This window comes from Neurospora tetraspora (genome assembly GCF_033439725.1).
Source record: "Neurospora tetraspora strain CBS 560.94 chromosome Unknown B0H65scaffold_4, whole genome shotgun sequence".
Lineage (NCBI taxonomy): Eukaryota > Fungi > Ascomycota > Sordariomycetes > Sordariales > Sordariaceae > Neurospora > Neurospora tetraspora.
Window position 1 is genome coordinate 2,737,203 of NW_026944386.1, and position 21,082 is coordinate 2,758,284.

The 21,082-nt window shown below is 53.4% G+C and overlaps 6 protein-coding genes across 6 annotated transcripts; 2 read left to right on the forward strand and 4 right to left on the reverse strand.

Annotated features, from left to right (window-relative positions):
• Positions 1 to 238: 238 nt before the first annotated feature.
• On the reverse strand, positions 239 to 2,133 carry B0H65DRAFT_508950 (putative RAD57 protein; the record flags this gene model as incomplete). Its single annotated transcript, XM_062828274.1, has 2 exons — positions 239 to 259; positions 730 to 2,133. The coding sequence occupies 2 exons, from the start codon at positions 2,131 to 2,133 to the stop codon at positions 239 to 241; spliced, it is 1,425 nt and encodes a 474-aa protein (XP_062681810.1).
• Positions 2,134 to 3,375: 1,242 nt separating this feature from the next.
• Positions 3,376 to 5,350, forward strand: B0H65DRAFT_199050 (uncharacterized protein). The gene is made up of 3 exons (XM_062821753.1): positions 3,376 to 3,884; positions 3,962 to 4,154; positions 4,213 to 5,350. Exons 1-3 carry the CDS (start codon positions 3,629 to 3,631, stop codon positions 5,195 to 5,197), a joined length of 1,434 nt encoding a protein of 477 aa, XP_062681811.1. The 5' UTR covers positions 3,376 to 3,628; the 3' UTR covers positions 5,198 to 5,350.
• An 829-nt stretch (positions 5,351 to 6,179) lies between these two features.
• B0H65DRAFT_425885 (Six-hairpin glycosidase-like protein) lies at positions 6,180 to 9,785 on the reverse strand (the record flags this gene model as incomplete). The annotated part of the gene is made up of 7 exons (XM_062824602.1): positions 6,180 to 7,857; positions 7,911 to 8,370; positions 8,424 to 9,051; positions 9,178 to 9,274; positions 9,333 to 9,450; positions 9,528 to 9,566; positions 9,644 to 9,785. The coding sequence occupies 7 exons, from the start codon at positions 9,783 to 9,785 to the stop codon at positions 6,180 to 6,182; spliced, it is 3,162 nt and encodes a 1,053-aa protein (XP_062681812.1).
• A 2,213-nt stretch (positions 9,786 to 11,998) lies between these two features.
• B0H65DRAFT_199084 (phosphatase 2C-like domain-containing protein) lies at positions 11,999 to 14,290 on the reverse strand. The gene is made up of 2 exons (XM_062821754.1): positions 13,427 to 14,290; positions 11,999 to 13,350 (listed from the first exon to the last, which is right to left on the reverse strand). The coding sequence occupies exons 1-2, from the start codon at positions 14,137 to 14,139 to the stop codon at positions 12,198 to 12,200; spliced, it is 1,866 nt and encodes a 621-aa protein (XP_062681813.1). The 5' UTR covers positions 14,140 to 14,290; the 3' UTR covers positions 11,999 to 12,197.
• A 615-nt stretch (positions 14,291 to 14,905) lies between these two features.
• Positions 14,906 to 16,754, forward strand: B0H65DRAFT_465871 (uncharacterized protein). The gene is made up of 3 exons (XM_062826828.1): positions 14,906 to 15,272; positions 15,416 to 15,892; positions 16,056 to 16,754. Exons 1-3 carry the CDS (start codon positions 15,174 to 15,176, stop codon positions 16,254 to 16,256), a joined length of 777 nt encoding a protein of 258 aa, XP_062681814.1. The 5' UTR covers positions 14,906 to 15,173; the 3' UTR covers positions 16,257 to 16,754.
• A 1,158-nt stretch (positions 16,755 to 17,912) lies between these two features.
• On the reverse strand, positions 17,913 to 20,415 carry B0H65DRAFT_199273 (NADH:ubiquinone oxidoreductase 78kD subunit). Its single transcript, XM_062821756.1, has 3 exons — positions 20,401 to 20,415; positions 18,307 to 20,334; positions 17,913 to 18,234 (listed from the first exon to the last, which is right to left on the reverse strand). The coding sequence occupies exons 2-3, from the start codon at positions 20,202 to 20,204 to the stop codon at positions 18,117 to 18,119; spliced, it is 2,016 nt and encodes a 671-aa protein (XP_062681815.1). The 5' UTR covers positions 20,205 to 20,334; positions 20,401 to 20,415; the 3' UTR covers positions 17,913 to 18,116.
• Positions 20,416 to 21,082: the final 667 nt, after the last annotated feature.

Genomic DNA, 21,082 nt, shown 5'->3' on the forward strand with positions numbered 1-21,082 from the left:
ATATCTGAAATGATATACCAATTTTCAAAAACAGTCAGGGTCATCTTCACAGGTTAGCATCACACTATCATATCTCTTTATTTCTGCATGGATGTCATAGCTACCCGCCATGTCAAGTGTAACGCATTCACATTGTCTTACCCAGGCTCTCGGGATTTGTTCCAATTTTTGGTTTGCTATGATAACGAAGGAAGAGGAATTGATAACATACCCGACGGGCATGCATGCATGCAATATATCACCCCTGCCCATAGAATTTCTACATTCAGCAAGTATTGAGAACATTCACTCTGCGATTGGTTCTCATCGAAGATAATCAAGATATCCTTACATTTCTGGAGAGTGATTTGGCTATTCTTAACTAAATGTGTTGTGAACAGTGAAATGCCTTCTTTTTCTTTTCGGTAGTAGCTGATAGGCGTCACTAACCATTGACTTTGACACTTGTATTCTAAATAGCTGTAGTCTAGACATCAAGATTGGGGGGGTATCACATATTATCCCTTCTTGTCTTCCCAAACCCTAACACATATACAATACCACGAATAATGCTTCGCAAACCACCTCGATCCATTCATTACTTCCCCCCCCCCCCCGCGCGTTCTCTCATGACCCTCTTCACACCTGACACCTCAACGCTCTTCCCCCTTCTCTTTACCCTCCCCCCTTCCCATTCCCCAAGTCCCTCTCCCCTTCCCCCTTCTTCCCTTTCCTATCCTTCTTCACCACCCCCCTCAACCCCCCCATCCAAACCTCAAACTCCACACTTCCCCCTCCATCCAACCCCGTCCCGCTCTCAGCCGTCCACCCCGCAAAAACAACCTTCATCCACCTCCTCCAGCTCTTCAGCATTGGCATCCCTTTTTCATTGCCGTTCTGGTCTTCATCATCAGCTTGGTACTTACTCCTTCCATAAGCCGGCCTTTTAAACAGCGCTATCCGCGCAGAGATCTGTGTAGACCAGACAAGACCCAAGGAGGGAGTTTTTAGGGGGAAAGAGGCGTAGGGGTCGTCGCCCCAGCCGGTGAAGAAACGCTGTTGGTTGTCGAGGTGGAGGGCGGGGTGGTGGGATTGAGGAGGGTTTTCGTCGGGGTGAGGGTAAGGAGTAACTGATGGGGTGGGAAGGACGGCGGCGCTGGACCGGGGGATGGAAGAAGTGATGGGCTCAGGCATCTTAGACCCAAACCGATCGGCTACTTGGTTGGACACCACCACGGCTAGGTTGTACTTTTGCGCTAGGTCGCGAAGTTGCATACCTAGTCGGACTAACTCGGCGGTGCGCGCTCCCATGTTAGAGGATCGTGCTGCGCCGGCGCCGGCGCCCGGTATCGACGACGTAGCTGCTTCTTTAGAAGAACGCTCAAACTCGGCGCGGTAGTTGGCTGCCACGCTGTCGAGCACGAGCAAGCCGATGTTGCGCCGCTCAATCTCCACGGGCACTTGGTAAGTGAGGATGTGATCTTGGCTTTCCAGGTCGGGCGTGACGGTGCTGATGATGTTGTCGAGTGAAGGTCTCTCTCGGCCGTCTGCCTCGATGCCCTTAAAGAAGGTATTGGTGGTGAGCATCTGGGCTAACCGCCGGGTAGAGAGCGGCGCCTCGGTGCTGATGTACAAGGCCGGCCTGCCGAGCCCATGGGGAGGCGGCAGCTGGACTGAGAGGAGCAACGTGAGCAGGAACTGCGTCTTGCCGGCGCCAGACTCGCCCGTGATCTCGGTCACGTAGCCGGCGGGGATGCCACCGCCGCCGAGAGCGCGGTCGAGGTCCGGATCTAGGGTGCTGATGGTCTGCCATTGTGCGGCGAGGGAGGCGGGTGTGTTCTTCAGGGTCTGCAGAGCTGGAGGCGGCGCAGCAGGAACCGTGCTGGTCTGGCCATGTTGTTGACCCTGGCCCTGATTGCTGTGTTGATGACGGCGGGATGTGGCGAAAACACCTAGGTCATCGTGAAGAGCAGCGAGGACGGCGGCACATAGGCGCTTGATATCGAGCAGGGGAAGTTGCGTGCGTTTTCCAATGTCGGCTGCTTCGAGCGTCAAGAGGTCGCTGGTGGTGAGGCCGACCTTCTCAAGGGCGGATATCAGATTTGCATACTGGCCGACTGGGAAGTGCGGCAGGACGCGGAGAAGATCGGTCATGGGTCATGGAGGTCGGTCATTTGTTTACACGACGTGGTGTACGGTCGTCGGCGAGGTGACACTGACAGGAGATTGTGAGTGAGTGAAGCTGTTGGCGACGTCTGTTTTGGGTTGTTGATGTGGGTCTCCTCCGCCTGCGAGACGATCGGCGTCGGGGGCGGTCCACTAAAAGTCCCGTGTGGGTGTGCCGCTGCCCGCCGGGCCCGCTGTTCGGTGCCCTGTTTGTGGGGCCGTTTGCTGGTTCTCTTCCAGGCTTCCACTTGACAACTTCAGATCTTCCATGTTTTGGGCGACCGAAGCAAAGCTTGGCCTGATCAACAACAAACCACCCCCATATCAGCCAACGAAACGCCGATTGCCCCGCTCATCACGACCCTATCTTTCGGAGAAGACCCCAAAGGGTTTGGATGGGGTTACACTCACAGAAGCTTGAATCGATAGTCTGGGGTCGTTTATGGGTGCTGTGCCACACGCCCACACCTTGGACATGTTGGCAGCCTCATGTTTCTTCGGAAATGAGGACGAAGACTCGCTCCTTCGTGCCGTCTTCCCACCCATCGGCCATCGCAACATTATGGACATGGACATGCTCTACGAGGCGGTAGAACAACGACAGTTCTCACCGTAGCACTCTGGTCCTTCTCATTTCAGATGACCGGGTTGACAATCACCGACGGAAAATATCACCCCTTACCCTGTGTTTCCCAAATCTTGGTTTATCACTTCCTCCCCCCAACTCATCAAGCGAGAGATGGCCCAATCAGCTCACTCTTGCCCCATGCAGTGTTCCTTCCAAGTGGAGAGCAGAATCGCAATGGATCCCAATTTGGGACCTCACCATGAGACGTTGAGCCTCAGCTGTGTGTGCCGTTTCCCTGCCTTGTCCCAATCAGAGACATGCTGTTCCTTCAGCTACTGCAAGCCACGTTTGTTGCCCGCTCTCGAATTGGCCCAAAGCAAGCCACGAGCATCTGCAATGGACCCTTGACCCCTGGACGTCCCCCCAAGGTTACCACCAGCATGGATGAAGAGGAGGAAGAGATAGGGTTCACGAGAAGAGGAGAAAAGAGCGTCAAGGTCAGGCACACTTGCCAGCCACCCGCGGGTCTCTCGCCATGGCTGTGACTGGTCCCCTGTGGCCTTCTTCAGCATGAGGTCTTCCCGGTTTACCCGACTTGTAGCCCAGGCTGAGAGAAAATATTGTGCAGAAACATGGGAATGTGGGAGGCTTGACGAGAAGGAGAACCGTAACGAGGGTCCTTACTATTCTAGGCTCGCCGTCATACCGAGCCACACAAGTGGTCTGCAAGATGGATCGAGTAGCTATCCCATGGGTTGGCTGGTCTCTTGGACAAAAAAGTGGCACTGGCTGCTTTTCTCCGAGGGCTGAACTAGTTTATCATCCCATTGAAATGATCTTTTTCCTACACAGTCTTCTCTTCATCTCTCTTGTTGTTGTGGTTTGAATCAGAGTCCGTTCAAGCCATCCACAACCATGGGTGTCTCCAGATTATACCGTGTTGCTCTCTTTGGAGCTTCTGTTCACGCCTTAGCATATCCCGGGCCACAGGCGACAGATCGGGTTATCATTCCTTCAGACGCGCAGACTCCTAGGCCAACACTTCCCCCGACTCTTCATCATGAGCTTTTCAAACGTCAAGTTTCCGGGAGCGCAAGCGGCTCTGGCTCCTATGGCGACACTATCCTCATTGCTCCAGACAATACTTGTGGTTATGTGAGCGGATTACCAGGTAAGTGATGATTAGGACTGGCAATTTCTCGTTCTTCCCAAGTTCTCATCATACTAACCATCCTGGTATCTTCATAGGCGCCGCTTTTACCTGCGTCAACCCGGCCAATTCTTGCGTCTTCATTCCTTCCTCTGGCTCGATACCGGGTGCTGCAGGATGCTGCAACACCAAAGTTTGCGGCTTCCGTGTTGCTTGCATGGACTATAGCGAGGTCCTCGTCCAGAGCAAATGCGATGATGGTTGCATGGCAGACACTTACACCGCGAAGTGGTCAGTCTTCTCCCGAACATGGATAACCTTTCCTAACAGCCCGCTAACGTCCCAACAGCACGGGAACCGACTACCCCTATTGCGGAACCATTGCCTTCCCCGGTGGCATCACCGATTACTTCTGCGATACTCTCAGCGGCTCGCGTGTACAGTCGGCCAAGACGACCTGGGACGGCGAGACCGACGGCCGCACCTTTTTAACATGGACAAACACCGGCAGCAGCTCCACCCTTGCCGTTCCAACTGTCGAGTCCAGTAGCACCGGTCGCGCAAGCTCAACCGCCTCCTCGAGCTCCTCCGGCACCGTCGGCCTGGGAGGATCGTCCACCGATCCCGCCGACCCCGACCAACCGGAACCGAAGAAGGAAAAAGGAGGAAGCAACATCGGCGCCATCGTCGGCGGAGCCGTCGGCGGTCTAGCCGTCATCGGTCTCGTCATCCTCGGCATCGTCTGGATGGTGCGCCGAAACAAGCGTCACAATAACAACACCCCCGACACTCCCGCAACCTCCGCAGCAGCAGCAGCTCCCGGCGGCGGCCACCCAGGCCTAGCCAACTCCCCTCCACCACCAGCACCCAGCCCGGGTAACCTCGACCCAGCGCTCAACAACAACTCCCACAACAGTTACTACTACGCCGGCGGCGGCGGCCAACCGGATCCTAACAAGGTCCCCGTCATGACACAACACTACCCTGCTCCTGCCTCGCCCCCTCCTCCCGCCGATTACCACAACAACAACCAACAATGGAACAACAACAACAACAACCCCAACGGCAGCCCAACATCAGGCTACATGCCCCCCTCCAGCCCTGCTTCTACCTTAATGTCCGGAGGCGGGTATCAACCCAGCAGCGTTAGCAACCCAAGTGCTCACCCGCATCACATGTCCGGGCAGAGCTTTACGGGTGTACCAGTTGGTGGGGGGCAAGGGCCGATGTATGGCCCGGGCGGACAGCCGGTTTATGAGGCGGCGAGTAATGCGGTGGGTGGACCGCAGGAGTTGAATGCGAATCATAGGGGGCAGATGCATGAGTTGCAATAGATGGGATACAGACAGGGAGAGAGAGAGAGAGAAAGAGGTGGTGGTATATACTTAAGTGGGTGTATGAGGTGAAAGGGGGAGGAGATTGAAGCTTACTGTTTATATGACAATGATGGAATGAATGGATTGAATGGATCGGAAGGGATTACAATGGGGGGTATAAGTGCGTACCATCCATGCCGTAATGATGAAATGGGAACAGTCGGACTTTCTATGGAATGTAGATATCGATATCCTGATTGTTGGTTGACAGGGACGAATGGGCTGGATTTTAATCAGGTCGTTTGTATAAGCTGATTGACGTCTTACATGTTCTCGATCTTCATGGTCTTTGCTCGCTTTTTATGTGGTTCTTTTGTGGAAGGTCGATGAGATGCTTTTGGATGATTAGCAACCGGTAGTACACTCGAAAAAATAAACAGCAAATAGCACATAGGATATATAGGATATTTTATGATGAATGGTAATGGTTGATTACCGTTCTCAACGCTGGTTTGTTCGTATGTAGGATTTATATGGACAGGAATAATTATATCGCATATATTGCACGCATGCATAAGTTATCAATTCATCTTTCTTCTTCATTATTACAAGCTTAAATTGAAGGAGATCCCAAAAACCTGGGTAAGACAATGTGTGACACCCGCTGTCATCGCCGGTGAGCTATTATATCCGAGCAGAAATCGAGAGGTATGATGATCTAATGCGATGAGGTCTTAATTCAAGGGCAAATGACAAAAGAATTTCACATTCACGAATTGAGCACCGCCATGACCAAGTTACGATATAAAACGTCGTGAATTCATAAAGCTTCCTCCCACCGACTCATTCTGTACAGACTCTATAGGTCTCTAATTCCAAGAAAGAACCAAAACGAATCGCATCTATGGCTATAAAAAGTAACCAGAAAACTCGCAGCTTGCCTCCCTCCCAATTTGTCTGTCGACCGAATGCACAAAGTGCCATACTACACTCAACCCGCTCAAGGAGTCGCAGAAGCCTCAAACTCCTCACCCCCAGGGACCACATACCCATCCGCCTCTCCTTCACTCCTCTCCTGCTTCAACCTCTCCAACTGAGAGCTGATATAGTTCTGCAGGCGCTGATCAGTTTCTTCTCTCTCGCGTGCGCTGCCGTTCGAAAGTCCAACCACAGAGTTGGACACAGACCGGCGGCGATCCTCTGGCGAGGCGGCTTCGTCGTCGGTGAGTTCCTTATCATCATCCATGCCGTTGAATTCAAAGTCGCTGCGGGCGGCGATAGAGCGGGTGGTTGAGTTGCGACGAAGGTGATGGGGAGACCGGGGAGTCTTGGGTGTTTGCGCTCCACCAGCGTGGCGGTGGAAGATGTCGTCGAAGTAGTGCGCCATGCCGATGCGTGGTGTACGAGGAGTGTGTGGGAGACGGCAGGAGACACCAGTGTCGTGAATCATCCTGGCAATCAAGCCAGTCCAACCGCACTGATGCGTGGCACCAAGTCCACGTCCTGAATCTCCATCGAAGAACTCGTAGAACCAAAGGTAATCGCGCCAGTTCTCGTCGAAGTCAAGCACATCATTACCACCATTGATGCTGCGGCGACCATTATCGTCGCGGGCAAAGAGATGCTGCAGGCGGTGCTGGATCTCCTCGGCCACATGACCTAGATGCATGTATTCGCCTGATCCAACGGGGCACTCAACTTGTAGACTCTGTCCGAAGAACAGGTAGAACCTTTGCAGCGACTCAACGAGCAAGAAGTTGACGCAGAGCCAGATGGGCCCACGCCAGTTACTGTTGCCTCCAAAGAGACCAGTGTCCGAGTCACCCGGGACGTAGCCGACCTTGAATGTCTGGCCGTTAACGTCCATCGAGAAGGGGTGCTCTTTGTGGTACTTGCTCAAGGACCGAATGCCATGTTCACTGAGGAACTCGTCTTCGTCAAGCATACGCTGAAGGATCTTGGTCAGGCGCTCCTCGTTGACAAGAGACAACAGAATTCTGTTGCCCTTACCACGCTTGCGGATGCTGAACATGGTTCGCTCGGCGACATCCTCGCGGTTTTGCATGAACCACTCAACGCGCTTCTTGAAGGACGGAAGCCTGTTGATAAGCTCGGGCTCCAGGGTAAGGGTAGCGTAAAGGGGGATCAATCCGACAAGCGAGCGAACAGGCAGTTGCTGGATCCAGGGACCGCCCCAAGAGATGGCATCATAGTAGAAGCCATCTTCGTCGTTCCAAAGCGACTTCTCATCCTTTTGACCCATGCGGAAGGTCATGGCGTCGCTGATGAGAATGAAGTGCTCGAAGAACTTGCTTGCAATATCCTCGTAGATGCGCCTGTGCTTGGCCAACTCAAGGGCCATATTGAGCATGTTGAGGCAGTAGAAGGCCATCCAGCCTGTGCTGTCCGCTTGCTCAAGAGTACCACCAGTGGGCAGGGGCTCGGACCGGTTGAACAAGCCGATGTTGTCGAGACCCAGGAAACCACCCTCGAACACATTCTTGCCGTCAACGTCCTTCCTGTTCACCCACCAGGTGAAGTTGATGAGCAGCTTCTGGAAGACCCTTTCAAGGAAGTCCAGATCCTGCCTTCCGTACAACTTGCGCTCAATCTTGAACACACGGAATGTCGCCCAGGCGTGCACCGGGGGGTTGACATCACTGAAGTTCCATTCATAACTAATTTCTGTTAGCTTCAATATCCCCTGCAACGTTCTCATATGTCCACTTACGCAGGAAGTTGTCCGTTGGGGTGGCAGTACCACTCCCTGGTGAAGAGATCCAGTTGTTTCTTGGCGAACTCTGGATCGATCATGGCCAGGGTAATGCAGTGGAAACTGGTGTCCCAAGCAGCGAAGAAGGGATACTCCCACGAGTCTGGCATTGAAAGAATATCGTCGCAGTGCAAATGTTTCCAGGTCTGGTTGCGGATGTTCTTTCGTTCAGGAGGCGGAGGTGGTTGAGCAGGGTCACCATTGGCCCACTCATCCCAGATAAAGAGATAATGCTGCTTGCACCACATCATGCCCGCGAAGGCCTGTCGCTGAATGTTACGAAGGTCGTCGGCCATCGGCAAGGGACTGATGCGGTAGTAGAAATCGTCGGCTTCCTCCTTCTTCTTGTCCATGAGGTCATCGAACTCTTCTTCGTCGAGGTAGTCGGTATTCTTCTTGGAGAGACGGAAACGAACAACTATCGAGAGTGTCAGTGGCTGTCAGTAACCAAGTCTCGTTCGAACTACTCACCAGCACACTCGCCAGGAGCAACACCGCCATCCTCGTTAAAGGTGAACCACGCTGCGCTTTTGGTACCGGTCTGAGCAGGGTTGACGGCCTCCTTCTCGCCATCGACGATGTGTCTGTGGAAAGCATCCTTGACGTATGGCTGTTCGTTCGGGACCTTGTAGAGAAGCTCGGTGTTCGTATCGTTCTCGGTGAAGATCAGCTTGGGGTGTACATCTTCGCCGCTAGGACCTACACCGGGCGAAGGAGAGAGCAGGAGATAGCGCTCTCCCAGCTTGTGGTGTTGAGACTTGACCAGGTTTTCACCGACGGCCTGGAGCGAGGGCTTGTTGCTTTCCGGCTCACGGCCCCAAGCCCAGGTGTTGCGGAACCACATTTGAGGGATGATGTGTAGAGGAGCCGGGTCCGGACCCCTGTTCCAGGCAGTAACACGGAACAGGAGCTCATCCGGATCGTCATCCTCCTTGGCGGTCTCGATGAAGATATCCCAGTAACGGTTGTCTTCGAAGACGCCGGTGTCAAGAATCTGGTATTCCTTGTCCGTCCTTCCTCGTCGAGCGTTCTCCTTGATCAGGTCCTCGTAGGGGAACTCTGCTTGCGGATACTTGTAAAGATATTTCATGTACGAGTGCTATAGTCAAGATTGTAAGTTTCCGTGTTGTCCCCGCTGATGGGGAAATCTTACCGTCTGTTTGAGAAGAATCGGTTAGCAAAGAGTCCGTTGGCAATGATGATCCGGGAAGAGTGTGAAACTTACAGGTGTGTTGTCAACGTGGAAGTGAGCCTCCTTGATACTTTCTCCATGGTTACCCTGTGGGTTGGACAAACCAAAGAGGCGTTCCTTGAGGAAGGCACTAAGCGCTAGTTAGCGAACAAGACTCTTTTCTTCATATCCAAAGACAATTTTCCTACTCTTTTTCGTTCCAGAAAGAGAAGGCAATGTTCTGGAAGCCATGTGTGTCGCAAACGCCGGCAATACCGTCCTCTCCCCATCTGTATGTTCGGGATCGGGCGTGTTCGTGCGGGAAGTCTACAGTGGAGCGCAGCCAGCATGTCAGCGGGTCTGGTCATCAGGGTTCATGGCTAACCATGGGATGAAAGACTTACGACTCCACGCATCACCGTCGGCGCTGTAATCCTCTCGGACTGTAGCAAGGCACAGGTGTTAGTTCAGACGAGACGACATTTGACATGGCCGGGCCGCGTTGAGCTCCAGCGTGGACGGGCGTGTGAAGACTTGCCAGTCGCCCATTGTCTTTCAGCCACATAGGGACCCCATTTCTTCCAGTACTTGGTCCGGTTACGGTCCTCCTTCAGCCTCTTCTCCTCCTCTGTGAGGTATTCATGGTTGTCGAAGACGGGCATGTTGTCGACCTCGTCTTTGCCAGTGTTGCTTTCAGAGGTTCAGGGGGCGACGTTCAAAGCAGTTATCGAGTGCGCGGAAGCTCTCGCAGAAGGTATATCAAGGGGAAGACTCGTCGGGGAGCGAGTTGTTCTTGGGCAGCAACGGAAACCACCTCAGGCGTCGGTCCAGGAAAAAGAAACGATTGGGAAGAGGGGACGTTGAAAGTGACTGATCGACAGGGCGTGTACAGCACACACAAGAGGTTCTGGGCCTCTGGTTCTTTTTGTTGGTGCGTGGAGGGAGGGGGAGCTTCGAGTCGCAGTCGATCTCTCAAGCGGGACTCGGGATCTGGAAGGGGCGCAACCACACACAGTTGGATAAAAAACGAGAAAAATCTAGGGAAACTGGGAAGAATCAGGAAATCAAGAAATCCAAGAAGAGATGGGTCCTGGTCTGGACATCATAGGGTAGCCGAGAATCGGAAAAAAAAGAGAGCAAGTCAAGCGGCAAAGGATCGGTGACGAGGGGCGGGCGGGACCTTTGAAACGTGTGAGCGCGGTGGTAGACAGGAGACTAACGCTGAGGCTATCCACTTGTTAGGCTGGCACTAACAGCTGTCATGGAGAAGCAGGTATTTCTGCGCTGCGGGCACAACGTACCTGCCACTATCGACATGCACGGCGGTATTGGCAATGCTACGAGAAGCAGGACTTGGGCATACCTAAATCCCGGTATCGGGACCACGTCGGCCGGACCTGCTGTTAATGAACGGCCAGACGGGATCAAGGTCAATGATGTAATCGGGAGCCACCACCGGTACTGCGTCGGCGTGTAGCTCTGCTAGGTACTACCTGTCTACCTCTACTGCCGATGGAGGGGCATCTGCAACCGAGCGATGGGGAGGACAAGACAGGAACAAGACTCGAGAAGTGAGGGGCACACACACCGCATTCATTTGATTTGCAGAGACATTCTGACATTGCATTGGGTCTTATCCCCGTCCATCCCGTCCCGTTGATTGTTGAATGTTGTTCACCCCACCATTGTCCTCCATTGCTTTTTACATATGTACAGCAGACAGCTTGACATGTCCAGAGACAGACCACCATTTTGTTCCTTGGCGGTTGTTTCTTGAGCTGAAAAGGAGCTAGCGGAGGAGCTAATCTGTGACGTCATCAAGCTACTCTAGCGTATCTACTCCATTGAGTTCAGTAGGATTTCTCGAGTTTCGCAGCTCCCGGACTCCCGAAAAAGAGGTGAACGTTTGTTTCTATTTCAACTTATCTTTGGGTGTGTGTGCCGTTCTTGCCCTTGCCGGCGATCGGTTCTAGAACCATTCACGATTCAGAAAAAGAGCAGCAAAGGTTGGAGGCTGGGCGAAACAAGCTGAGCCGCAATCAAGATCCAGAGATATGGCTGGTTTGCCAAGACAGGATTAGTAAAAGACATCGAGATGAGATACCCAACGGTCCTGATTCAGATTGCCTGTCAAAGCTCGATGCTGTCAACTTGTCAAGATTCTGGCAACTCTTTCGCCACCAACCTGTCTCATTACTCATGTCGATGTGAAGAGGATATTCGTACCCACGCATTCATGCCCGAACAGGAGGGGAAGAAAGGCCCGAACAGATCAGATCCACCACGAAGCAACGTCTGTGAGTTGGCTTTGGAGTTTTGGAGACTCTTGAACTTCTGTTGGCCAGCTGCATCCAAGATGAGATAACAAGTTCCACTTTAGCTCATCCTAGGTCAGGGGTTTTCATTTGACGACGGTCGAACCCCCCAACTTGTGGCTTACTGCTGCTGTGTTACCTTCACAGATAGCCTCATAGCTGTGCAACAAACGCCATGTAGGTTGCATAACAGAAAGGGTCCTGAGCATGGAGATATGAAAATTAACTGGATATGAGTTGTACATCATTTCTTGCTCGAATGTGTGGCATCCCAAGATTCTGCGTCGTAGGTTGGGTTGGGTATTACGAAGATTCATAGGGCTGTTAGTTGTATGTTCTGTGCAGCCATACATGTGGCCCATCTGCACTGCGGCTGCATCAGAGTATGACAGCCCAACTGGAGATAATCTCCGGCTGAGCTGGCTAAGCTCGTATGAAGGATGGCAAAGAAAGAAAGATGGGGACTTGCTTGAAGATATGGGAATTGGGGATTAAGCTGCTGTGAATTCATACCCAATGGCTTCGCTGCCGTAAAAGCCATGCCTAATACATCTGTTGAACGTCATGAGATCGCTGTTACCCTGAACACCCCCTCTCCCTTTTGCTCGCCCAAATAGAAACAGTATCCGACATGCGCCAAAGTACCTAATCACAAGCCCAGGCCGAGAACTACCCATCAGAGCCCATAATCCACTCGGTAGGCTCGAATCAGAGGGAAAACAATACCAGGTCAACAAAGCTGAAAATGCCATCGTCGCCCTACAGCTTAGGCTTCACAGGTCCCGTCTTGTTGCCATCAGCGGCCGCGGCAGCCAGAGCCGCAGCCGTCGCCTCCTTGTTGACAACAATCTCGCCAGTCTTCGGGCCGTCGTATCCAAAGAAGATGACCTGGACCGTCAAATCATCACGGTACCTCCTCGAAAATGGCGAAGGGAGCGTCAACAGCGCCGACACCTGCTCCTGGTTCTTTCCACCGAGGGCGTTGCGGACAAGATGTGTAGCAACGTTCTTGTCCTGAACCACAAACCGTTCCATCGGGTCCGTACCGGTAGCGCCCCACTGTCTCTGACGAATGGGCGTCTTATTGCCGCTATTCTTCTCCGACTCGCTGGATTCGACAGGCAGGGCTGTCTTGCTACCCTTTTGCAAGAAGGAGAAGTATCCCGACGACTTGGAGCTGCTACCAGCTTGGCTCTCGATCCACTTGCCCACCAGCCCAACGACCTCCTCGTTGGTCAACATCTCCCACAGACCATCCGTGGCCATGACCACAAAGTCACCCTTTTCAGGCTCGATCTTGGTCGTTGTGACGACTGGCTCGGCAGTGACATATGGGGGTGTCTTGAGAAGGGGAGAGACAGACCTACCAAAGAACTTTTCCCGAAGCTTCTCTGAAAGTTCCCGGCTCCATTTGTAGCTCGCATCGCCGAATGCGCGTGTCGGCTCAAGGCCGCCAAGTACGCGACCGTGACGAACCACATGCTCTTCACCCGGGTGTTCTCTACGCAAGCGAGCAGCCTCGTCGGGGTTGCTACCCGTCTGGTCGGTTGACAAGGCAGTTGCCGTCCACTTTCCAGACTCGGATCTGCGGCCCAACACTGCGCGCGAATCACCAGTGCAAGCAACCCGCAGAAGCTTAGCCTTGCTGTCGTAAAAAGAGAGCAGAGCACATGAGCCTGATAGGGCTGGGGCCAGATGTTCGGCAGCGACGAGCCGGTTGTTGGACTTCAGAACCCTTTGTACGCTCTGATGCACAATCTCGTCGTCCAGTCGCGTAAACCCGGTTTTGATGGCAGACTCAACCGCAGCGGCAGACGGGATAAGATCCGGAGAAGACTTGTAGGTCTCGTTGAGTTCGCGAGCAACGAAGCTGATCAGTGCCTGGCGTAGTTTGGCCGATGTAGTCCACCCTCTGCACACAATTTGTTAGCCGTCGCTCACTACGTACTGCATTTATATACTGTAGTCCGCTTAAGAGAGTGACTTACGAATGGCCATCGTAAACACCCCAAAACATCCAATCGCTCGGATCACTGCTCTGAGCCTTGTTGGGTACCTCGACAATCTTCTCGGCGTGATCATCCTCGATCGGATCGTTACTGGGCAACTGGGACACATCATAGCGAACCACGCCCTGACCGCGGTTGACGTAGACCGACTGCTCGTACTGGCGTAGCTTCCGGGTCGCTTGCTCGGGGGACAGCATTTCGACTACCCTTTCGTTATCGCTCGTGGTCTTGGAAATAGGGCCGTCTCCCACAAAGGTGCCCGTGTGTAACTCGTCGGCTCCGATCACCAGGACCGACCGGGTCGGGACAGCGCCCGTAGCGGTGGTGGTGACGCTAGTCGTCGAGGCTATCGGAGAGTCGTTATTGCTGTCGCCGGAATTATACCAGGCACCGTAGGCGACAAGCCCTGAAAGCAGGGTGACGAAAGCGCCGCGGACGTACATGGACGAACGAAGGGGCTCGGGATTCGCATTCGAGTGATGCGTACCTGACGAGTCGCGCGCGCCGGTAGACGACAGGTATCTTGCTGTAGCCGTGCCGAGACGGGGATTGTAATGAGCTGTGGGGGAACCGGAACTGGCTGCCTTTGAGGACTGCAGCAGGGGGAGAGGTGATCCCCTACGGCTAGCTCGTAGGCCCCGGAAGGTGCACTGGTAGCTCGTCCGCAGAGCTTTGACGGCAGCACGACGCATGGCTGTTGAGGCTGAATACTACTCCTTCCCAAAGACGGAGGGATAGCAGAAGATAAAAGTGATGGAAGGGTCGATGTGTCTTTGGCGACTGTGATGAATGTGGGTGTTGATGGATTCGTCCGCCGGGGTTAAGCCAGTGCGAGATACGGTACGCTATCAGCGAGGATGTGGTGACGGTCCAGGTCCCTCGCAGTGCCCAGTCTGGGTCGGTGGGGGTCCTGAGTGGAAGGAGCGAAGATGGTCGATGCTGATGGTGAGGAGAGAATATTAAAGCCGGTATGGTCTATTATATCGTTCTACTCGTCAGGTCTTGAATCGCCCATCTTCCCTTGGGGCAAAGAGCGCTTTGACTTGAAAAGGTCGGAAGTACGTTTGTACGGGAGAATGAAGGGAAGCAACATGAAAGCGGAGCAATGTGTGTCCATCAATCTTTGGACGGTTTTGGCAGGGCAGGCGCTCAGGGCAATGCAGTGCACGTTCGTCCCTGACTCCTGAGATTAGTTTCAGTGGATTTCCCGCTGTATCACAGCTGCAGCTCAGTGGGTGCACAGTGTCAGTTGCCCAACGTGCCTTCCTGGAGTGTGGAGGCAGGAACGGGATCTCAGAATCGGGTGTGTGCTCGTTGCCCGGTGAGCCTGGACTTCCGCTCACCTGGCCCATCCTCGGGTACGGGTCAGCTCCAGCAGGCAGGCGCAGGCCGGGACAGGGGTTCTTTAGTGGACCTCACTTGCCTACCCGGACCGGACCCCAAACCACCACATCGACATCCCGGACAACTTGAACCTCATTCCGTCATCCCACCCCGGAAACTCACTTATGATACACTGAGGAGTACTATTCTCAATTTTTACGACAGTTACATTTGTAGCTATTGCAGCTGCTGGTCTGCTGCATAAGCTTCCTTTCCAGCTTCGAGACGTCACGTCGTAGTCTCTCCTCTCAGTAGAGGTACCATCATCCTTCCTGGAGCGGAGGCTTCAGCGGACGGCCGCGCAGGATCTCGACGACACCCCTTCCCTTTTTACAACCACGACATGGAGACTCCCACACAACAACCGTCAACGGGCGGTAATGATGTTGCCGCCTTCAAGAAGTTCGATGCCTATCCTTGGATCAAGGACCGTTCCTTTCTTGTAAGTCAATTCGCGGTCACCATGTGAGACGCCTCACCCAGGCCTCACCTGTGAACTCACATCACAAACCGTCCTCACTCAGTACCGCTCACCATATAACGGCTTTCAAGCCCAAAGACTGACCGCTACCGTCATCATCACAGCAAGGACTGGTAGCCATGCTGGGCCCTCTCTCAAACGGTTTCGAGCGCCAAAAGGCTCTCGGCATCTCTCTCCAAGCCCGCGTCTGGTGGTACAAGTCCCGTTTCAACATCGATATCGACCGGTCCGCCTACGAGAACTATCTTCTTTCTTCGTCACCTTCTTCAGCGCCCTCGCACTCACAGATTCCCAACTCACCCGTCGACGCCCAGCTAGTTGACAGGCTCGCCGAGATCCAGCAGCTCATGGGCACCACCCCTGCTTCAGCATCAGATGACGACCTACCCGCTTGGCAAGTCCAGGCTCCCAAGGTGGATCTGCTCAAAAAGGCCGATGATGGTGACGCCGATGGCGCGGAAAGAGGTGCTGATGGCAACGCTCCCTACCCGGAGCGTTTCAATACCATCATCGAGCTCATCACGAATGGGACGCCGGTCCCTGGCATTAAGGATATTCCCAATACGGTTGTTAGGCAGCCTGTGAGTCTCTATCTACTTCTTTTATCTTGTATTTGCCTTCAGATACAACTGCCCCGTTTTCGGTGGAACAATGTGTAGCTGGAAGTAAAAGGAAGACTTCAAACCTGACGGAAAGGAACGAAACGTTGAAAGGACACTAACTCTGCCTCTTACTCTCCTCTAGGGTATCTCCCCCATCGGAAAGATGCAAGCTCCTCAGAAGCCTTGGGAGAAGAAGCAGCAGCAGCAGGCTTCTTCCGGCGCTGCTGCCGCGAACCCCGTCACTACCGAGGTCCTGATCGATCGTGAATTCCCTCCCCTCCCACCTGAGGAGGAGGAGGAGGCAGACCAACAGCAAGAGCAGCCGCAGAAGATGGAAGCCTAGTCAGTCTCCATCCCTGACGGCTTGACCAACTCCAAGAGCGCGGCGCATATCATGACTGATCGTATTTTCATGATTAGACGTCATTTCCTGTTGTCAAACCAAGTGAAGTATCCCAACCAGATGATGAGCTCTCGTCCCATCACGGGCAAGAAGATGATGTTGCTGCACAGTGAGCAAGGAGTGCATAGCATTGTATAGAGGGAGTTTTCGGCAGAAGCTTTACTATTTGCGTATATATAAAGGGGCAGATGGCAATGCTCGCTATGGGAATTCTGCACGTTTTCCCTGATAGAAGACCCTTTATCATGATCTGGCAAATCAAAAGACATGGGAGGTTCTTGAGTGGATGTGGCAGTCCATTGGCAGAGGGATAATAATGAGCAGATGGCAATGCTCAGCTCACTGGCGTTGTTTATACATGGCTTTGTGGGAAGACATGCATCACGTTCTGGCGCATATAGATTTGAGTCCTTGAAATTAATTGAGGCATTGCGCATTGTGTTGAAATTCATTTTATCTTAGGCTGTGACTTCTCCCCTTCACGTGTGACTGCGAAGAGACTTACCCACACATACACCTCTTTACAGCCACATAGTGCCCGCAATCTCGAGGCAATCAAAGTGTCCGCCAAACCTGTAAACTATCCGGAACTTAGTAGAAGCACGTTTACCTGTTCGTTCTATTCATCCCTCATCTTTTGGTTCATTTTACTACAACAAATAGGTGCCTCAACCTTTCGAGTGACGCCCGTGATTGCATTGGCAGTGTTAATTTGCAAGAAAATTGTCCACAACGGCTCCGAATGAGTCAATGCCTCTCCAGTTCGCTCACTCGTACTCAATTTACGTACTAACCTACCTTACCTTAGCTACCGCGCCGAAACGAAACAGTCAATTCTCAGCCAGCGGTCTGACACAGAGCCTGATGAGGGCTTCAGTCGCTCAAGGGCACCAATTTTGCAATCTCCGTTGAATAATAAGTAGGCGTCCGGAGCATAAAAGATGAACACGATCAACGTTGGTTGGTCAAAGTAGAGAAAATGAAAGCTGAAGAAGCAGTAGGAAAAAGGAAAAAGACAAAAAGCTCAGCTGCCCAAGCCTGGAGTCGAACTCGAGGCCAGCTGCAGACCTACGAAAACACTCACCACGCGTTTTCTGGCTCCCAGCACACCTACCAACCACGTTGGCTACTGGAAGTTGTTGGAAGAACTGAACTTGGGGGGTATATAGGCCCTGGGGAAAGGGGCCAGGTAGAAGAAAACTATCTGAGCATTGGATAGAGATTTGTTTCAAGGGCTTGGAAGACTTCAGTTGTAATGAAAAGACTTCGAAGATATTGGTAGTGTACCTATGTGTGGGTAGTTTTTGGTTGGATTTAGATTGAAATCGGTCAAAGACAACTGGATAAAGGAGTAGTACAAATCACATTGCGAACGATGATCATTAGAGAGCATCTCCCACTTCACTCACTGCAGCCTTGATATTCCCGAGCTGGCTCTTAACGTGCACACCTCTACCCACAACCAAAACAACCTCATTCCTTCAATATACACAAGCACATAAAAAGCGAAGCAACTGGGTAGGAGACAGACAATTCAAACAGCAAGAACAAAACTCTGTATGTCTCTCATCATTCTTCTAAAAACAACTTGCAGCAGCTGGAATGCGTGCGGTAAGAACAACCAAAAACGAGAGGAAGAAAGCGAATAGAGAACAAACTCCCTCCCTCCTCTCCTTTTTGATGTGTCTTATATATGTCCTGTACTGTGGTCCAGTGTCTGTTGGTTCGACTGTGTCTGTCTGTCGTCTTCATTATAAGCCCCCTTTACCTTGCCTTTCCCTCCGCCTTTCCAATGTCTATCTATGCACCATAGGCGATCTGACCCATGGGTCTATCCTCCTCCATGCCCGGAGCCATGAAGTTGGTTCGGGGATCGCCTGTCTCCTTGGCGGCTGAGCAGCGGGCCATGGTTGGGGAGCTGTGAGATGATAGGTGGTTAGCGGATACTGCGTTACATCTGATGAAAGAAGACAGGAAAAAAAAAACGAACCTTCTGGAAATGGCGTCGGTAAAGTAAAAGTTGTCGATGACCTTCTTGAGGGGCTCGTTGCTTGCGGTGGCGCCCTGGTTCTGCTCAACCAGCTGCACCTTGCTGAGCTGCTGCAACGAGGGAGACTCGATGATATCATAAGACGACAAAGCAGGGCTAATCTCGACCATGCGATCCCGAAGCTGAGCGACATCGTCATAGGGAAGGCGGACGCCAAGGTATTCGCTCACAGCGCGAAGAATCTTCCAGTCCGTGCGGGCGGCACCGGGAAGGCCGGTAGCAGCGCGGGTCATCTGCACACGGCCCTCGGTGTTGACATAGGTGCCAGCCTTCTCGGTGTAGGCAGCACCAGGGAGGACAATATCGGCGATCTGGGCGCCTCTGTCACCGTGGTGGCCCTGGTAGACAATGAAGGCGTCCTTGGGGATGTCGGCTTCGTTGAACTCATCGGCGCCGAGGAGCCAGACGAACTTGGGCTTTGTCTCGGCAACCTCGGCGGAGGGAACAGTGAAGCCGACCTCGAAGGCGCCGACTCTGGAGGCAGCGCGCTGGAGAACGTTGTAGCCGTTCCACTCCTCAGTGAGGAAGTTGGAAGCGTTGCTGTCGACAAACTTCCCGACGGTCTCATAGAAGGCATTGGCATCGCCGTGGTCGGTGACGCCAGAGCCCACAATGATCATGGGGTTCTTGGCCGACTTGAGCTTCTTGCCAAAGTCGCCCTCAAGCGCCTTCTGGAGGGCAGCATGGTCGGTGCCAAGGTGCTCAAACTCGAAAGTCGAATCCCAGGTCTGGCCAACAACGCCAATCTCAAGGTCAGAGCGCAGCCATTGCTTACGGATCCTAGCATTGAGTACAGCGGCCTCATGTCTCGGGTTAGTACCAACTAGGAGGATAACATCAGCAGACTCGATACCAACGATGCTGGAGTTGAAGGTATAGTTAGAGCGGACATCAACACCATGGGCGAGAGGCTTGTTGCCCGAGGGCATATCCAGCGCAAGGTTCTCCGATCCGAGCCTGTTGGCAAGGTCCTTCATGGCAACCAACGACTCAACCTCGGTGAGCTGACCAGCGATAGCCTTGAACTCATTGCCCTGGGGGTTCAACGTTTGGTAAGCGTGGGCAATTTCAGTCAGAGCCTGGTCCCATGACGCCGGCTCGAACTTTCCTTCTCTTCGGACCAGGGGAATGGTAAGACGCTGGGTCTTGAGACCATCGCAGGCAAAGCGAGTCTTGTCGTTGATCCACTCCTCGTTAACCTCGTCGTTGAGGCGAGGAAGAATGCGCATCACCTCCAAGCCACGAGTGTCGACGCGAATGTTAGAGCCTAGGCCGTCCAGAACGTCGATCGATTCCGTCTTCTTCAGCTCCCAGGGGCGTGCACGGAAAGCATACGGCTTCGAGGTCAAAGCACCGACAGGGCAGAGATCGATGACGTTACCAGAAAGCTCAGAGTCGAGGTTCTTCTCCAGGTAGGTACCAATCTGTAGGTCGTTGCCACGGCCCGTCGAACCCAGTTCCGGGGCGCCGGCAATATCGTTCGCGAACCGCACACATCTCGTGCACTGGATACACCTGTTCATGGAGGTCTTGATAAGGGGACCCATGTTCTTGTCCTCCACCGCTCGCTTCCCGCCGATTTCGTGGAACCGACCGCGGTCGCCGCCGTAGCGCATCGACTGGTCCTGGAGATCGCACTCACCACCCTGGTCGCAAATAGGGCAGTCCAAGGGGTGGTTTGCGAGCAGGAATTCCATCACACCCTCACGCGCCTTGTGTGTCAGGGGCGAGTTGGTCTTGACGACCATGCCGGGTTGGACGGGCCATGCGCACGACGCGACGGGCTTCGGGACCTTTTCGACTTCGACCAAGCACATGCGGCAGTTGCCCGCAATCATGAGCTTCCTAGGAAGTTACACATTTGTCAGTCGGTCTTCGTAGGGCTGACGCCTGCTGGAGTGACTGGAGCTGCAATAAGTTTGGGAGAGCGGGGCGAAACCGTATGTGACGTACTCATGATAACAGTATCTGCAAGACAGTCAGCAAGAACCTCTACGGGCAGTATCCGTGATTCAGGGTCCGTTTTCCGCATACCTGGGAATGGTAACGCCGGCCTTTTCGCAAGCCTGGATCAAGGCCGATCCGGCTGTTGGTTTCCTCGAGTATTAGCGACCCCCTCCTCCCCATTTCCGTAGCCAGGACTTGCGACGCAGCGCATTGTGAGTGCTCACCCTCGATAGAGACCTTCTTTCCATCTGTAAGATACGGGAGACACGAGTCAGTATCGGCGCCGACGGGTACGGGGATCATACACGGTGTATGCTAGTCATGTGGTGGAGGTCTGGATGGAGACATACCAATTGTGAGCTCGACCTCTGCGGGTCTCTGAGCTGTGGCCGAAAAGGCACGGCTGGCATTCCTGGCCGCCTGATGCCTGCCAGTCCGCCAAGCCGAACGGGACAATGTCGACCTCAACATCGTGTGTCGTCGTCTCGACGGCGGTCGGAGGGAGAGTTGGAGGTCGAGATAGTATAGGTAGGTTGAGTGTATCGCAATATGCCTGCAGCCAGCAAGCGCCTGCTTGTACGTTATGTCGGGTCGGCAATGACAGTCGTCTGGTCTGTGCTGTGAGTTGGGACGACGGACCTGCCACTCTGCCAGTCGAGTGGTCGGTGCAGTGGGTTCCGCCCTGCCGTCCCGGCAAGAAGTGAGGAGCTGACGCCACCAGCTGCCCGTTGTACAGAGCTTCGACCAATCAGAATGCTCAATTTGTAAG

What these genes read in the sequence shown, in the direction of transcription:
- B0H65DRAFT_199050 (XM_062821753.1), top strand. Translation starts at nt 3,629, where the DNA reads ATGGGTGTCTCCAGATTATACCGTGTTGCTCTCTTTGGAGCTTCTGTT. An exon ending in TTATGTGAGCGGATTACCAG is followed by an intron (nt 3,885 to 3,961) that starts GTAAGTGATGAT and finishes GTATCTTCATAG; the next exon opens with GCGCCGCTTTTACCTGCGTC. An exon ending in GACACTTACACCGCGAAGTG is followed by an intron (nt 4,155 to 4,212) that starts GTCAGTCTTCTC and finishes ACGTCCCAACAG; the next exon opens with CACGGGAACCGACTACCCCT.
- B0H65DRAFT_199084 (XM_062821754.1), bottom strand. Translation starts at nt 14,139, where the DNA reads ATGCGTCGTGCTGCCGTCAAAGCTCTGCGGACGAGCTACCAGTGCACC. An exon ending in GGTGTTTACGATGGCCATTC is followed by an intron (nt 13,351 to 13,426) that starts GTAAGTCACTCT and finishes AATTGTGTGCAG; the next exon opens with AGGGTGGACTACATCGGCCA.
- B0H65DRAFT_465871 (XM_062826828.1), top strand. Translation starts at nt 15,174, where the DNA reads ATGGAGACTCCCACACAACAACCGTCAACGGGCGGTAATGATGTTGCC. An exon ending in TCAAGGACCGTTCCTTTCTT is followed by an intron (nt 15,273 to 15,415) that starts GTAAGTCAATTC and finishes TCATCATCACAG; the next exon opens with CAAGGACTGGTAGCCATGCT. An exon ending in ATACGGTTGTTAGGCAGCCT is followed by an intron (nt 15,893 to 16,055) that starts GTGAGTCTCTAT and finishes ACTCTCCTCTAG; the next exon opens with GGTATCTCCCCCATCGGAAA.
- B0H65DRAFT_199273 (XM_062821756.1), bottom strand. Translation starts at nt 20,204, where the DNA reads ATGATTGCGGGCAACTGCCGCATGTGCTTGGTCGAAGTCGAAAAGGTC. An exon ending in ACCGACGCCATTTCCAGAAG is followed by an intron (nt 18,235 to 18,306) that starts GTTCGTTTTTTT and finishes ATCATCTCACAG; the next exon opens with CTCCCCAACCATGGCCCGCT.